Genomic DNA, 15634 nt, shown 5'->3' on the forward strand with positions numbered 1-15634 from the left:
CTGGACTACTGTTCAGTCGTGTGATCGGGTGCCACAGAGGGACCTCAGGAAATTACAATTTGCTTAGAACAGGGCAGCACGGCTGGCCCTTAATTGTACACGGAGGGCTAACAAAAATCCCATGCATGTCAATCTCTCGTAGCTCAAAGTGGAGGAGAGATTCACTTCATCACTACTTGTTTATGTAAGAAGTGTTGGCAGGCTGAATGCACATGTCTTTTTAAACTACTAGTACATAGCTCGGACACCCATATATAAGACATGCCACCAAAGGTCTCTTCACAATCCCCAAGTCAAGAACATACTATGGGAGGTGCACAGTACTACATAGAGCCATGACTACATGGAACTATATTCCACAATCAGGCAGCTGATGCAAGCAGTAAAATCAGATTTAAACAACAGATACAAATACACCTTATGGAACGTCGGAGACTGTGAAGAGACACACATACAGTACTGTCACGCCACCTGATCTGTTTCTCCTGTCCTTGTGCTTATCTCCATCCCCTCCAGGTGTCGCCCATCTTCCCCACTTATCCTCTGGGTATTTATACCTGTGGTTTCTGTCTGTGCCAGTTCGTCTCGTTTGTCAAGCTTACCAGCGTTCGTCCTGTCATCTCCTGTCTTTTCACAGCCTATTTTTTTCTCGCCATCCTGGTTTTTGACCCTTGCCTGTCCTGACCTTGTACCTGCCCCCTGACCCCTCTGCCCATTCCTAATCCTGAGCCTGCCTGCCTTCCTGTACCTTTGCTCCTACTCTGGGATTGTCGACCCCTGCCTGCCTTGACCTGTCATTTTCTTGCCCCTGTGGGTACAATAAACATTGTTACTTCACACAGTCTGCACTTGGGTCTTACCTTAATTCCTGATAGTACGAACTGGCCATGACTGACCCAGCAGACTTGGACCAGCTCCCCAATGCCGCCTCCTCCCAAGGAGCCACCATTGGTAGGCACGAGAATTTGCTTCATGGTCTGATGGAAGGGTTCCAGGCCGTGGTCGAACGTCATGACCTAGCCTTGGATGCATTGCGGGAACAATTCCGTGGGTTGCCTACTAGGCAGCCTACCATGACGGTAACCTCCCAGCCCCTCTATAACCCGGCTGGTAGCAGCACTGTCACACCGGTTTCCCGGGAACCCCACTTACCTCCCCCAGAGTGCTACAATGGCGATTACAGATCCTGCCAGGCCTTTCTCTTCCAGTGCTCCCTTGTTTTCGAGCTGCAGCCTCATTCATTCCCCTCGGACCACTCGAAGATAGCGTACATTAGTACGCTGATGTCCGGGAGGGCACTCGCTTGGGCCACGGCGGTATGGGAGCAACAATCCAGCATCTTCCTCATTCTGGAGGTATTAGTTGCTGAGTAGAGAAGTTTTCAAGGCTCCTGTGTCTGGGAGAGAGGCTGCCCGTAAGTTACTCAAGCTTCAGCAGAACACCCTCAGTGTGGCAGACTATGCAGTGGAGTTCCGCACGCTAGCAGAGGGTACCTGGAACATGGAAGCGCTGTTCAACACATTCCTGCACGGAATATCGGAGGAGGTAAAGGATGAGCTGGCAGCCCGAGAACTACCGGCGGATCTCGACTCACGCATCGCTTTAACCATCCGGATCGATGGTGAGCTATGGGCACGTAGGAGGGAGAAGAGGTCCGATTGTGGTCCCAATCGCACACTCAGGGATCCCACCTTGCAGCTGATGAACTCCAGAAGTCCCCGACGTCTACATCCCCGAGAAGATCCGAGCTTACCCGAGTCCCTCCAAGAGCCTTAGGAGACTGCCGATTCACCTCTTCCCGAGCCGATGTAGCTCGGTAGGTTTAGGTAGGTTCCAGCCGAATACATACCAGACTTGAGACCCAGAGCTGTTTGTATTGCGGTATTGCCAGTCATTTTGTGTACCCTCCATACTTTCCCTACCTTTTCTGTGTCCAGAGGGTCAAAAACCAGGAGGACGACCCTGTACCCGCCCGCCTGACCACTCTGCCCGTCCCTGACCCTGAGCCTGCCTGCCGTCCTGTACCTTTGCTCCTACTCTGGATTATTGACCCCTGCCTGCCGCTGTAGTTATAATAGACATTGTTACTTCACACAGTCTGCACTTGGGTCTTACCTTGATTCCTGATACAGTACACATGATAAGACACACACTTTACACACACAAACACATGGATGTTTTTTGTAATATATGTGAATGTGGCGTAGTTGTCTAAGGGAACACACAAAATGTAAATGGTAAAGTGTTATGAAATGTAATGTCATGTAATATTTTAAACTGTAAGAACATGCCTTATGTTGCTGGACCTCGGGAAGAGTGGGGATCCTTAATAATTACAAATGCAAACCGGTGTGCTTGGAACCTACTACCATACTCAGTTCAAAGGCACTTAAATCTTTAATCTTGCCCATTCACCCTCTGAACAGCACACATACTATACACAAGCCATGTATCAATTGTCTCAAGGCTTAAAAATCCTTCTTTAACCGGTGTCCTCTCCTTCATCTGCACTGATTTGAGGTGGATTTAACCAGATTTAACATCAACAATATGAAGGGTGGTACTCAGTGATGTGTTGGATTTTCCCTAAACATAATACTTTGTATTGAGGACATAACATGTATTTCTTTGTCACATTTTAGGCATATTTACTTTAGTGTCTTATTGCAAACAGGATGCATGTTTTGGAATCGTTTTTGTACTTACTCCGCAATAATCATCTAAGTGACAGAGTAAAAAGAAATAGGCCTGTACAGAATTCAAATAGTGTTTCTATGGGCTATAGTAGTAATGGGCTATAGTAGTAGTATTTAGATTTTGGTATGACCATCTTAAAACAATTCCATATGTTAGCTTAGTAGAATCCCCCCTCCATTTTGACATTATGGAGTATTGTGAATTGTCCAGTGAATATCTCAATGTATTCATTTTCATTTCAGACTGTAGCACAACATTCAAAAGGCACTCGCACATCTGAGCAATCTTATTTGCGGGTGCATGGCAACAATTGAACAAGATGAAGGACAAAGGAAACCACACACTGCTCTTGATAGTATCACTGATCTTTAATAAGCTTACGTATCGGCCTCACAGACTTTGTCAGAGCTTTTGTGAATTTTTTCAAAAGCCCCACCCACATCCATTCCACACATCGAAGGGGGTTGGAGGCAAAGGAAAAATAAGTGCTACCAAATATAGCAATATGCATTTCATAAATATTACAAAAGTGTATAAATAAGACGTATGAAACACGTCTGGAAAACCACAATGAGGACATAGCAAGTTTTCATTTAATCAGTGATACTATCAAGAGCAGTGTACAGTTTCCTTTTTTCCTTCAGACTGTAACACAACAACATGTGGAAAAAGTAAAGAGGTGTGAATTACTTTCTGGAAATTGATCCAACTACAAAAGAGGGTTTCCGCGTGCCGCTTTAGTTGCCAATCTCTGGTTTAAACACTCTGCCTTGATTGCAGGTACAACCACCAACCCTACTCAGGCTGTACCACAGCTTGGGCAGACTGAGCCTGCAGCCACTGTGATGCTACCAGGGGTGCTAACTACGGCCCTGACCTCATCGCCTCCAGTTAGCTTATCGGGAGCAGGGAAAACTGTAACATCATCACCCACAGAGGAGGAGACGACAACCACTTTGATCACCACAACAACCATCACCACGGTGCACATGCCGGGTAAATGCGTTGTGTGATTGCAAGCCTTAACAAGCCTAACATGTTAGGATGATGGTAGTGTTTCATAGGCATTACTTCCATAGGGTTGAGATATTTGTGCATTTTCATTCAAGTGTCCTGACTTTCTCTCTCCAGTGCAGTGCAATGCCAGTCTCTCTGGGATGGAGGGCATTGTGGAGTCTCCAGATCCTCTCTCCTCATCCCCTTACTCTCCTCTGGAGTGCACCTACAGCATCACAGTGTATCCGGGTTATGGAGTGGAAATTCAGGTGAGTCACCGTTAGTCATCATCATCATACCACTATTGTTTATTTTTTTATTATTTTGCACACAAGAAAAATTACAAAGCAATGTGATTAGAGTTTAAGAAGCAAGTGAAAAGTGCACATATGGGAAAGGGTCTGGAAAGGCTCCTTAATGTTGTAGGCACAAAGCGTCTAATGAAGGGGGCTGTGCTTTTATACTGATTGGTTCTCTTGTGTCTTTCTCACTCAAACAACCACTTGGACAGCCAAAAATCAAATGTTGGTTTTCATTAATTTTTACGATATAGCCCGTGTTGACTTTGTGACTCTAGTGGAAAATGCTTATCAAGCACATAGGCTTGAAAATCACAGCGCCAGTTTAAGCACCACCTTCTCCCAATTCTAATTTGTCAAAATAATCCATGAAGAAAACCCAGAACCAGGAACTACTCCAGTGTTGCCAATTTAGCAACCTTTTCAGTATACTTAGTGACTTTTCAGACCCCTCCAACAACTTTTAGTGGTAAAAAAATTCAAGCAAGAAATGCAGTTACTTTTCGGGCTGCCTTCAGGGAGTTTGACACTGAGGAATTCTATGGTTTTGATAGCATTTAGCTAGTCTTGCTAATACCAGCCTCTCTACGTCATTGATGTGAGAGTCTGGAACGGCTGCTTTGATGTGTCGGCAAGAAGCGACCATAATGAAGGGGCTGTGCCCTCAACACTTCAAAGCAGCATCCTACGCTGGTAGGATATCCCCGTTTTGAATTTAGTCATGATCTATTGTTTTACATAGGACCGCTTAAGCCCTTCCGCTTCCAGGATAAGCAAACACACACAGTAGCTAGCTTGCACAAACTTTCAGAGTTCGGACATCATTTGCCGCTATAATCCATTTGATATTTTTGTATTCTTTATTTATTCACGGAAAGCCCATTGAGACCATGGTCGAAGGAGACCATGGTCTCAATAGGTTTTCCCTGAATTAACTGATGACCTAGTAACGGAGTGCTGTAACTGTTTTTCATAAATGTTGAGTTTTGTATTGATTGCTGTTTTGTTTGACATTGTGTTGGTTGTTGTATTGTTGTTATCAGGACCCCCTTGCGAAGGAGCAAGGGGGTCCACCACTACCACATATCTACAGTACAAAATCCATGTGTATGTGTCTGTATAGTGTGTGTCTTTGCCTATTTATGTGTTGCTTCACAGTCACATTTCAGCTTTTTTTTCTTTCATCACATTCCCAGTGGGTCAGAAGTTTACATACACGCAATTAGTGTTTGGTAGCATTGCCTTTTAAATTGTTTAACTTGGGTCAAATGTTTTGGGTAGCCTTCCACAAGCTTCCCACAATAAGTTGGGTGAATTTTGGCCCATTCCTCCTGACAGAGCTGTTGTAATTGAGTCAGGTTTGTAGATCTTGCTCACATATGTTTTTCAGTTCTGCCCACACATTTTCTATTAGATTGAGGTCAGGGCTTTGTGATGCCCACTCCAATACCTTGACTTTGTTGTCCTTAAGCCATTTTGCCACAACTTTGGAACTTTGGGTCATTGTCCATTTGGAAGAACCATTTGCGACCAAGCTTTAACTTCCTGACTGATGTCTTGAGATGTTGCTTCAATATATCAACATAATGTTTTGTCCTCATGATGCCATCTATTTTGTGAAGAGCACCAGTCCTTCCTACAGCAAAGCACCCCCACAACATGATGCTGCCACCCCAGTGCTTCACGGTTGGGATGGTGTTCTTCGGCTTGCAAGCCTCACATTTTTCCTCCAAACAAAACGATGGTCATTATGGCCAAACAGTACTATTTTTGTTTCATCAGACCAGAGGACATTTCTCCAAAAAGTACGATCGTTATCCCCATGTGCAGTTTCAAACCGTAGTCTGGCTTTTTGTATGGCGGTTTGGAGCAGTGGCTTCTTCCTTGCTGAGCAGCCTTTCAGGTTATGGCGATATAGGACTCGTTTTACTGTGGATATAGATACTTTTGTACCTGTTTCCTCCAGCATCTTAACAAGGTCCTTTGCTGTTGTTCTGAGATTGATTTGAACTTTTCGCACCAAAGTACATTCATCTCTAGGAGACAGAACGCGTCTCCTTCTTGAGCAGTATGACGGCTGCGTGGTCCCATGGTGTTTATACTTGTACAGATGAACATGCATTTGGAGATTGCTCCCAAGGATGAACCATACTTGTGGAGGTCCACAATTTTTTTTCTGAGGTCTTGGCTGATTTCTTTTGATGTCATGATGTCAATCAACTGAGTTTGAAGGTAGGCCTTGAAATATATCCACAGTTACACCTCCAATTGACTCAAATGTTGTCAATTAGCCTATCAGAAGCTTCTAAAAACATGACATTATTTTCTGGAATTTTCCAAACTTCTGACCCACTGGAATTGTGATACAATGAATTATAAGTTAAATAATCTGTCTGTAAACAATTGTTGGACAAATGACTTGTGTCATGCACAAAGTAGATGTCCTAACCGACTTGCCACAACTATAGTTTGTTAACAAGACATTTGTGGAGGGGTTGAAAAACTAGTTTTAATGACTCCAACCTAAGTGTATGTAAAGTTCTGTCTTCAACTGTATGTGCTGAGAGAAGGACACTGCACCGTCTAGCCATACTCCCAAGTACTTGTATGAGGGGACTACCAACAGCTCTAAACCCTGAGGTAGTAATGACACCTGTGGTAAGAGGGGCGTTCTTCTTACTAAATCACGACCTTTGTTTTGGAGGTGTTCAGAACAAGGTTAAGGGTAGGGAAAGCTTATTGGACACTAAGAAAGCTTTGTTGAGAGTATTTAACACAAAATCCAGGGAGGGGCAGGCTGAGTATACGACTATCATCTGCATATAAATGGATGAGAGAGCTTCCTAATGCCTGAGCTAGGTTGTTGATGTAAATTGAGAAGAGCGTGGGGCCTAGGATTGAACCTTGGGTTACTCCAGTGGTTATTGGCAGTGGCTGAGACAGCAGATTTTCTGACTTTATACACTGCACTTTTTGAGAGGTAGTTAGCAAACCAGGCCAAAGACCCCTCAGAGACACAAACACTCGACACAAGAATGGAATGGTCTACCGTATCAAAGCTTTGGCCAAGTCAATAACAATAGCAGCACAATATTGCTTAGAATCAAGGGCAATGGTGACATCATTGAGGAATATTAAGGTTGCAGTGACACATCCATAACCTGAACGGAAACCAGATTGATTACCAGAGATAATACTATAAACATCAAGAAACCAGTCAGTTGATTATTGAGAAGTTTTTCAACACTTTTGATAAACAGGGCAAAATAGAAACAGTTAGGATCAGCTTAATCTCCCCCTTTATATGAAGGATGAACTGTGGCTGCCTTCAAAGCAATGGGAACCTCCCCAGAAAGGAGAGACAGGTTAAAATGTTTGGAGATAGGCTTGGCGATGATAGGGGCAACAACCTTAAAGAAGAAAGGGTCTAAACCAACTGACGCAGATGTTTTTTGGGGGTGAAGTTTAAGAAGCTCCTTTATCACCTCGGACTCAATGACTGCCTGCAGTGATAAACTTTATAGCGGGGCAGGGGAAAAAGAGGGAGAAGCATCGGGGATAGTCACATTAGAAGGGGTGGGAGATGAGGAAATGTTGGACAGGCAAGGAGGCATGGCTGAGTCAAATAGGAATCCTGACTTAATGAAGTGGTGATTAAAGAGCTCAGCCATGTGCTTCTTGTCAGTAACAACCACATCATCAACATTAAGGGACATGGGCAGCTGTGAGGAGGAGGGTTTATTCTCCAGGTCTTTAACCGTTTTCCAGAACTTCTTGGGGTTAGACCCACAGAGAGAGAACTGCTCCTTAAGGTAACTAACTTTGGCCTTCCCGGGTAACCTGACTGCACTTGTTTCTCATTTGCCTGTACGATAGCTAGTCAGCCTGATTATGCGTGTGCCGAGCCTTTCTCCAAATTCAATTCTTGAGGTGGAGTAACTCTGCAAGATCACGGTCGAACAAGGGATGAACCTGTTTTTAATTCTCATTTTTACCAATACCATTACCATTGAAAATATCAAAAAATAAGGTCTAAGCATCTTCTACTGGGGTAGAAGAGAAAGAAAAGTAGGTGGGCTTGGATTCCCCAGCTACCTGTTTGCTCAGAGTAGTCCTCTGCAAGCAAACAGTTGCGGTATACATAATGTGAAATCCATTCGAAATTGTGGAGAACCAGTTTTGAATAATGTAAACATGGTGGTTGGCAACCAGTGTTAGGCATTTCTACCCCTCAATGATTCCTAAATGAGTCACTAGATGTCCACCATCTCCCCTCTCCCCAGGTGAAGAAAGTGAAACTGTCCAAGGACGAGTCCCTGACTATCCTTGGCTATGGAGGGACGGGACCAGAACTCTTAGCCAATGAGACCCTAATGAGTGAGGGTCAGGTAATTCGAAGCTCAACCAATCAGGTGCAGATTTACTACCGCAGTCTCCGGCAGACCGATCATGGCATGTTCAGCCTACACTATCAAGGTAAATTCAGAGGGGCATCTTTTCTTTTTCCACTAAAATATTTGAGTCAATAAAATGTTCTTATAAGGGTGCTGTCCACAACAACGAGGAGAAGCACACCATAACTAGAGGTTATTATTTTAGTTGAATGAAAAATAAAAAATGAATCAAAGACATCTCATATTTCACATGAATGATCAAGGTATTCCATCCCAGTGAGCGCTTTGAGTGTGATGGTTTGTTCACATGTCATCCTGCCTTGTTTTGTGCAATTAATCTGTAGCTCTCGCTCTTTCCTCCATGTCTCTCACTCCCTTAATCTGTCCTACATGCAACAGCCTTCCTCCTCTCCTGCTCATTCCCTCTTTCTCCTGGGGGAGGGGGTGTGACAGTAACGGACATCCACCCCGGAGGCCAGGCCCACTTCCACTGTGACCCTGGCTTCCAGGTCAGGGGCCACGAGGTAGCCACCTGCTTGAACATGACTCAACCTCATTGGAGCTCTCCTGAACCTCAGTGTGTGGGTCAGTGTCTGCTACCTTCTGACTGTAGAATCTTTGACCATGTCAATATGATTCAACAATTGTCTGGCCTGCACAGAAAATGTGTATCTGAAACGTACAATGTAGCTTTGTTGTGGCCAGTATGGGTACTGTGAGCTCATGAGAAATTGTTTGTCCATGGAAGGCCCCACATCTCACACAGTTGAGGGAAGTGTTGATGTTTCTGTGGCTGGCCCCAATGCTAGTGTCCACACACATTGTGTATAACTGATGACTCTTGATTGTTCTTCCCAAATGTCAGCTGTGTCTTGTGGAGGGTGGATCCGAAATGCGACCGTGGGTAGAATCTTCTCTCCGCCTCCTCCATCTGCGAGTAACCACAGCAATGGCAATAATCTGAGCTGCCATTGGCTACTGGAGGCCAAGGAGGGACACAGGCTTCACCTCCACTTTGAGAGGGTTGCGCTGGACGAGGATGATGATAAGTAAGTTAAGATGTTAAATGGGTAATCTGAGATTGCTACATCAATTTCTTTACTTTTAAATTCATGATATATACCTTTTAATCCTTGAAAAATATAATTTATAAATGCCTCATGAGCTTCAACTGTTTTACCCCATCAGCACCCAAAATATAACCTTGTTTTTACTTCTATGTAATTGTAAACAAACACTGTATAACATCAAAACATGTAGAAGTCTCATGGATGGTCAGTCTATGAATTTGAGAGTGGTTACATTTCTCCAGCCCCATCCCTCAGCTATTTACCAAATCAGTGGCAGGGTGACAGCGGTGTTATTGTTTAAACTGCAGATTCAGCTGCTCAATTCTACATAATTCTACATAATGTAAAACTATTTTGATTTGTTGAACACTTCTTTTGGTTACTACATGATTCCATATGTGTTATTTCATAGTTTTGATGTCTTCACTATTATTCTACAATGTAGAAAATAGTAAAAAATAAAGATAAAACCCTTGAATGAGTAGATGTTCTAAAACGTTTGACCGGTACTGTAAGTATTCAGACCCTTTACTATGAGACTCGAAAATGAGCTGAGGTGCTTCCTGTTCCCATTGATCGTCCTTGAGATGTTTCTACAACTTGATTGGAGTCCACCTGTGGTAAATTCAATTGATTAGACATGATTTGGAAAGGCAGACACTTGTCTATATAAGGTCCAACTGTTGAAAGTGCATATCAGAGTAAATACCAGGCCATGAGGTCGAAGGAATTATCTATAGAGCGGATTGTGTTGAGGCACAGATCTGGGGAAGGGTACCAAAAAATGCCTGCAGCATTGAAGGTCCCCAAGAAAACAGTGGCCTCCATCGTTCTTAAATATAAGAAGTTTGGATCCACCAAGACTCTTCCTAGAGCTGGCCACCCGGCCACACTGAGCAATTGGGGGAAAAGGGCCTTGGTCAGGGAGGTGACCTAGAACCCGATGGTAACTCTGACAGAGCTCCAGAGTTCCTCTGTGGAAATCATCTCAGCAGCACTCAATCAAATCAGACCTTTTTGGTAGAGTGGACAGGCGGATGCCACGCCTCAGTAAAAGCCGCATGACAGCCCGCTTGGAGTTTGCCAAAAGGCACCTAAAGACTCTCAGGCCATGAGAAGAAACTAGATTTTCTGGTCTGATGAAACCAAGATTTAACTTTTTTGGCCTGAATGCCAAGCGTCACATCTGGAGGAAACATGGCACCATCACCATGGTGAAGCGTGGTGGTGGCAGAATCATGCTGTGGGGATGTTTTTCAGCGGCAGGTACTGTGAGACTACCAGGATTGAGGCAAAGACAAACGGAGCAAAGTACAGAGAGATCCTTGATGAAAACCTGCTGTAGACCTCTTAGGACCTGAGACTAGGGTGAAGGTTCAACTTCCAACAGGACAACGACCCTAAGCACACAGCCAAGACAACACAGGAGTGGCTTTGGAACAAGTCTCTAAATGTCCTTGAGTGGCCCAGCCAGAGCCCAAACTTAAACCCAATCAAACATCTCTGGAGAGACCTGAACATAGCTGTGCAGCAACTCTCCCCATCCAACCTGACAGAGCTTGAGAGGATCTGCAGAGAAGAATGGGAGAAACTCCCCAAATACAGGTGTGCCAAGCTTGTAGCGTCATACCCAAGAAGACTTGAGGCTGTAATCGCTGGCAAAGGTGATTGCTGAGTAAAGGGTCTGAATACTTATGCACATTTAATATCAGTTAGGGGAGGGTTTTGCCGGCAGGAATGTCCTTGTCGGGGCGGCAGGGTAGCCTAGTGGTTAGAGCGTTGGACTAGTAACCGAAAGGTTGCAAGTTCATATCCCCGAGCTGACAAGGTACAAATCTGTCGTTCTGCCCCTGAACAGGCAGTTAACCCACTGTTCCTAGGCAATCATTGAAAATAAGAATTTGTTCTTAACTGACTTGCCTAGTTAAATACAGGTCAAATAAAAATAATAAAAATTGCGCACTAGCGACTTCTGTGGCAGGCTGGGCATAGTGCATGCTGACACGGTCGCCAGGTGTACGGTGTTTCCTCCGACATATTGGTTCAGCTGGCTTCTGGTTCAAGTGGGCATTGTTTCAAGAAGCAGTGCGGCTTGGTTCGGTTGTGTTTCAGAGGACGCACGGCTCTCGACCTTCACCTCTCCCGAGTCCGTATGGGAGTTGCAGTGGTTGAGACAAGACTGTTGCTACCAATTGGATACCACGAAATTGGGGAGAAATGGGGTAAAAAAAAATGCAAATAAATAAATAGATTGAGGGAAAAAACTATTTAATCAATTTTAGATTAAGACTGCAACCTAACAAAATGTCTGTATAATTTCCAAAGGCACTGTACTCCTCCGCACGTATTTTGATACTGTTCAAGTTGTTTTGTGTTTTTGTCTCCCTCTAATTCCTGATTTAGGTTTTGACTATTGTCTAGCACAATAGCAAATTCCTGCTTCTGTTCATCTAATCTATGTGCACGCTCTTCGGATATCCCCAGTTTTTAATTCATTGCCTCGTTCTTGTCTACTGCATTTTACATCGCAGGTCTCTATTTTTCTCTTTTTCCATTTTCATCCGCTGCTGATAAAATGCCATGGTTAGGATGCCTGCATCTTGTGGTCTGGACTGTTCCAGTATTCCACACTACTATTGCATCCACACACTCGTGTCTGGTTTTAAACTTCCCATCTACGCGATAATATGGACCAATTTTGTCAAATTTTGAATATTTTTCCCACCATTTATTTGGTTATTGATGCTGGCCATATGCCTTTTTTAGTGTATCTAATGCTTTGGTAACATTGTCCCCTTCTACCCCTCCCACTCCGGGTGTCTCCTGGACTCTAGAAGCCATATGTTATTTTTGTCACGCTGTATAATGATAGGAGACAGGTGCAGGAATACGTAATAGGGGTTGGTTTTGTTTGTCCATCCAAAATAAAGTACGTCATGAAAATGATGGGGACGAAGCCCAAAACAAACACGAACTGTATATATATAACACCGGGGTGTAACCCAAATAAAAGAGTGAGGTGTAAACCACTGACCTAAAAACTCGATACAACAGACCAATGGACATGGGACAATCGACAAGGACAATGGGGAACAGAGGGCACTTATATACACATACTAATCAGGGGGAATGGGATCCAGGTGTGCGTAATGAGACAAGACAGTCTGGGGTTGGTGGTAATGAATCCAGTTTAGTGACGTCTAGAAGGCTGGTGACTTAGACCTCCGGAGCTGGTGAACGGAATGAGCAGCATTACCAGGGGATCAGTGACAATTATTGACTGTGTCAGCCCCCAATCTGTTAAGTAGTAACAGCTTAGCATGTGATTGGGTTTTAGTCCAATTTCTCAACATAAAATACCACTGTTCCCAACACAGGACCTCCAGGACCATTACCAAAATTACTCACAGTTGTCCTCCTATTTCCACCTAATCTGTCATGGTTCTCCGCCCCAATATGGCGTGGACCAACCTCTCTCTTTATTGCTACAGTTACTACAGACGAATCATGTCAAACATTCATACACACACACCCTACAGCCTCACGGCCACCTCGGCTGGGCTTTCACCCCCCTTATGGGTCTAGCAGGAAATTAACCCCACCCAGGATTTACCCCCTAGAATTTACCCTGCTCAGTGCTTACCTTCCGGGACATACCCTATGCTTTATGGTGCTCGCAGGAACCAACCCACTCGGGGTTTGCCCCCTAGGACTTACCCTCCGGAGGGACTACCCTGCTCAGGCTTACCTTCCTAGACTTACCTCATACCATGAATCTACAACCAGTCGTTATATAATGAGACTACTGAATGAGCTCAGGCATTCAAGGTCTGTGTCATATTATTGTTCAGCCTACGACTTTCATCTCCACAAGATGTTGGAATGATCGTAACAGGTGTAGGAACTGTGCTTACCTTGATTCGGACTTTCGAGTTCTACTGTAAATCGTGGTGAATCCTGCCGACAATGCCAACTGTCGTCTGCAGAATCTAATGGACTAGTCAAAGCTCAAACCAAGTTTATTCACCCAATGGGTCAAACAGCTGAAAAGACAACAACAGGTTTCCGCCAGCACAAGTACTTATACCCTACTATTAGGCGCATTCTCCTCCTTGCACATCTAGACAGCCAATACAACTCTGTTGCTAGGCAGGAAGTTATGTGATATGTGTAATAAAATCTGACCTGACCTGACCTTGGCCTACATTCCTCACTAATCCACAGCTATCCAGCATTATCAGTGACCACAACCAAGTGATGGCCTTTTCCCTCACTCAGTAACTTTCCAGACCGCTAGTTTTTATCCACCCTCCATTGACCCCACCATATACATTCCTTATACATGTACAGTGGGGCAAAAAAAAGTATTTAGTCAGCCACCAATTGTGCAAGTTCTCCCACTTAAAAATATGAGAGAGGCCTGTAATTTTCATCATAGGTACACTTCAACTATGACAGACAAAATGAGAAAAAAAATCCAGAAAATCACATTGTAAGATTTTTTATGAATTTATTTGCAAATTATGGTGGAAAATAAGTATTTGGTCAATAACAAAAGTTTATCTCAATACTTTGTTATATACCCTTTCTTGGCAATGACAGAGGTCAAACGTTTTCTGTAAGTCTTGACAAGGTTTTCACACACTGTTGCTGGTATTTTGGCCCATTCCTCCATGCAGATCTCCTCTAGAGCAGTGATGTTTTGGGGCTGTTGCTGGGCAACACGGACTTTCAACCCCCTCCAAATATTTTCTATGGGGTTGAGATCTGGAGACTGGCTAGGCCACTCCAGGACCTTGAAATGCTTCTTACGAAGCCACTCTTTCGTTGCCCGGGTGGTGTGTTTGGGATCATTGTCATGCTGAAAGACCCAACCACATTTCATCTTCAATGCCCTTGCTGATGGTAGGAGGTTTTCACTCAAAATCTCACGATACATGGCCCCATTCATTCTTTCCTTTACATGGATCAGTCGTCCTGTCCTGGTCCCTTTGCAGAAAAACAGCCTCAAAGCATGATGTTTCCACCCCCATGCTTCACAGTAGATATGGTGTTCTTTGGATGCAACTCAGCATTCTTTGTCCTCCAAACACGACGAGTTGAGTTTTTACCAAAAAAGTTCAATTTTGGTTTCATCTGACCATATGACATTCTCCCGATCTTCTTCTGGATCATCCAAATGCTCTCTAGCAAACTTCAGACGGGCCTGGACATGTACTGGCTTAAGCAGGGTGTAGCATGTGTAGCTACCATGTTGTTGTCATGTTTTGTTGCTACCATGCTGTGTTGTCATGTTGTCATTGTCATGTTTTCATGTGTTGTCCTCGGCCTCTCTTTATGTAGTGTTGTGTTGTTTCTCTTGTCGTGATGTGTGTTTTGTCCTATATTTATATATTTATTTTAATTTTTTTATCCCAGCCTCCATCCTGCAGGAAGCCTTTTGTCTTTTGGTAGGCCGTCATTGTAAATAATAATTTGTTCTTTACTGACTTGCCTAGTTCAATATAGGTTAAATTAAATAAATAAATATGTCAGTCACTGACAGTCACTCAATTAGCCAGCTATCTAAACTTGTTGAATGCTGACCAGGCATGCAGGGCACGTGCCCAGGGGCCCTGACCTACAGGGGGGCCCAATTGATTGTATTAGTAACTCTCATTCAGATATCATATTAACATGGCATAAGTCATGGAATTTTGTGGAATTGCAGGAAATTAGTTATTAAAAGTGAACATTTTCTCTCTAACCTGTGGCAAAATGTGTAGAAGTGCAAAAAATACTGCTTTAACACTGCAGCATTTCTCTAAGCCCCATGACAAAATGTGTAGAATTGCCAGAAATGTACTTTAAAAAAATCTCTCCACCGTCAAGATGGGGCCAGTAAAATGTTTTGCCCGAGAGGTGGTGGGGCCACCCAAGCAAATCTCACTTAGGGCCCCCAAAAAGCTGGGGCCCTTTCTACTGGTATAATGCATTTAGTTAAGAGAGTTAACTACTCTAACTGCACAGATTGATTGCACAAATCAGTTGACTGATCAGTTGACTTGTAAATTATTTTCAAGAAGAGAGACACTGAAGCCCAGCTAGCCTGTTTCAAATGGAGGTCGCTAAACAAACGTTTTCAACGCTGCAGGAACTGTGTTGATGGGAGTGTTGCCGCCATGTTGTCTCTCCACAG

At 43.9% G+C, this 15634-nt stretch overlaps 1 protein-coding gene across 3 annotated transcripts in view; it reads left to right on the forward strand.

Moving 5' to 3' along the window:
• The window catches only part of sez6l2 (seizure related 6 homolog (mouse)-like 2), a 55013-nt gene that overhangs the window by 14959 nt on the left and 24420 nt on the right, over positions 1-15634 (forward strand). For all 3 annotated transcript variants that reach the window (XM_052518327.1, XM_035770560.2, XM_052518328.1), the window contains 5 exons: positions 3478-3693; positions 3829-3962; positions 8276-8468; positions 8786-8971; positions 9252-9435. In XM_052518327.1, coding sequence (XP_052374287.1) covers positions 3478-3693; positions 3829-3962; positions 8276-8468; positions 8786-8971; positions 9252-9435 — 913 coding nt within the window. The remainder of the gene's footprint in view (positions 1-3477; positions 3694-3828; positions 3963-8275; positions 8469-8785; positions 8972-9251; positions 9436-15634) is intronic.

Source organism: Oncorhynchus keta, chromosome 5, assembly GCF_023373465.1.
Source record: "Oncorhynchus keta strain PuntledgeMale-10-30-2019 chromosome 5, Oket_V2, whole genome shotgun sequence".
In the NCBI taxonomy this organism is placed as follows: Eukaryota; Metazoa; Chordata; class Actinopteri; order Salmoniformes; family Salmonidae; genus Oncorhynchus; species Oncorhynchus keta.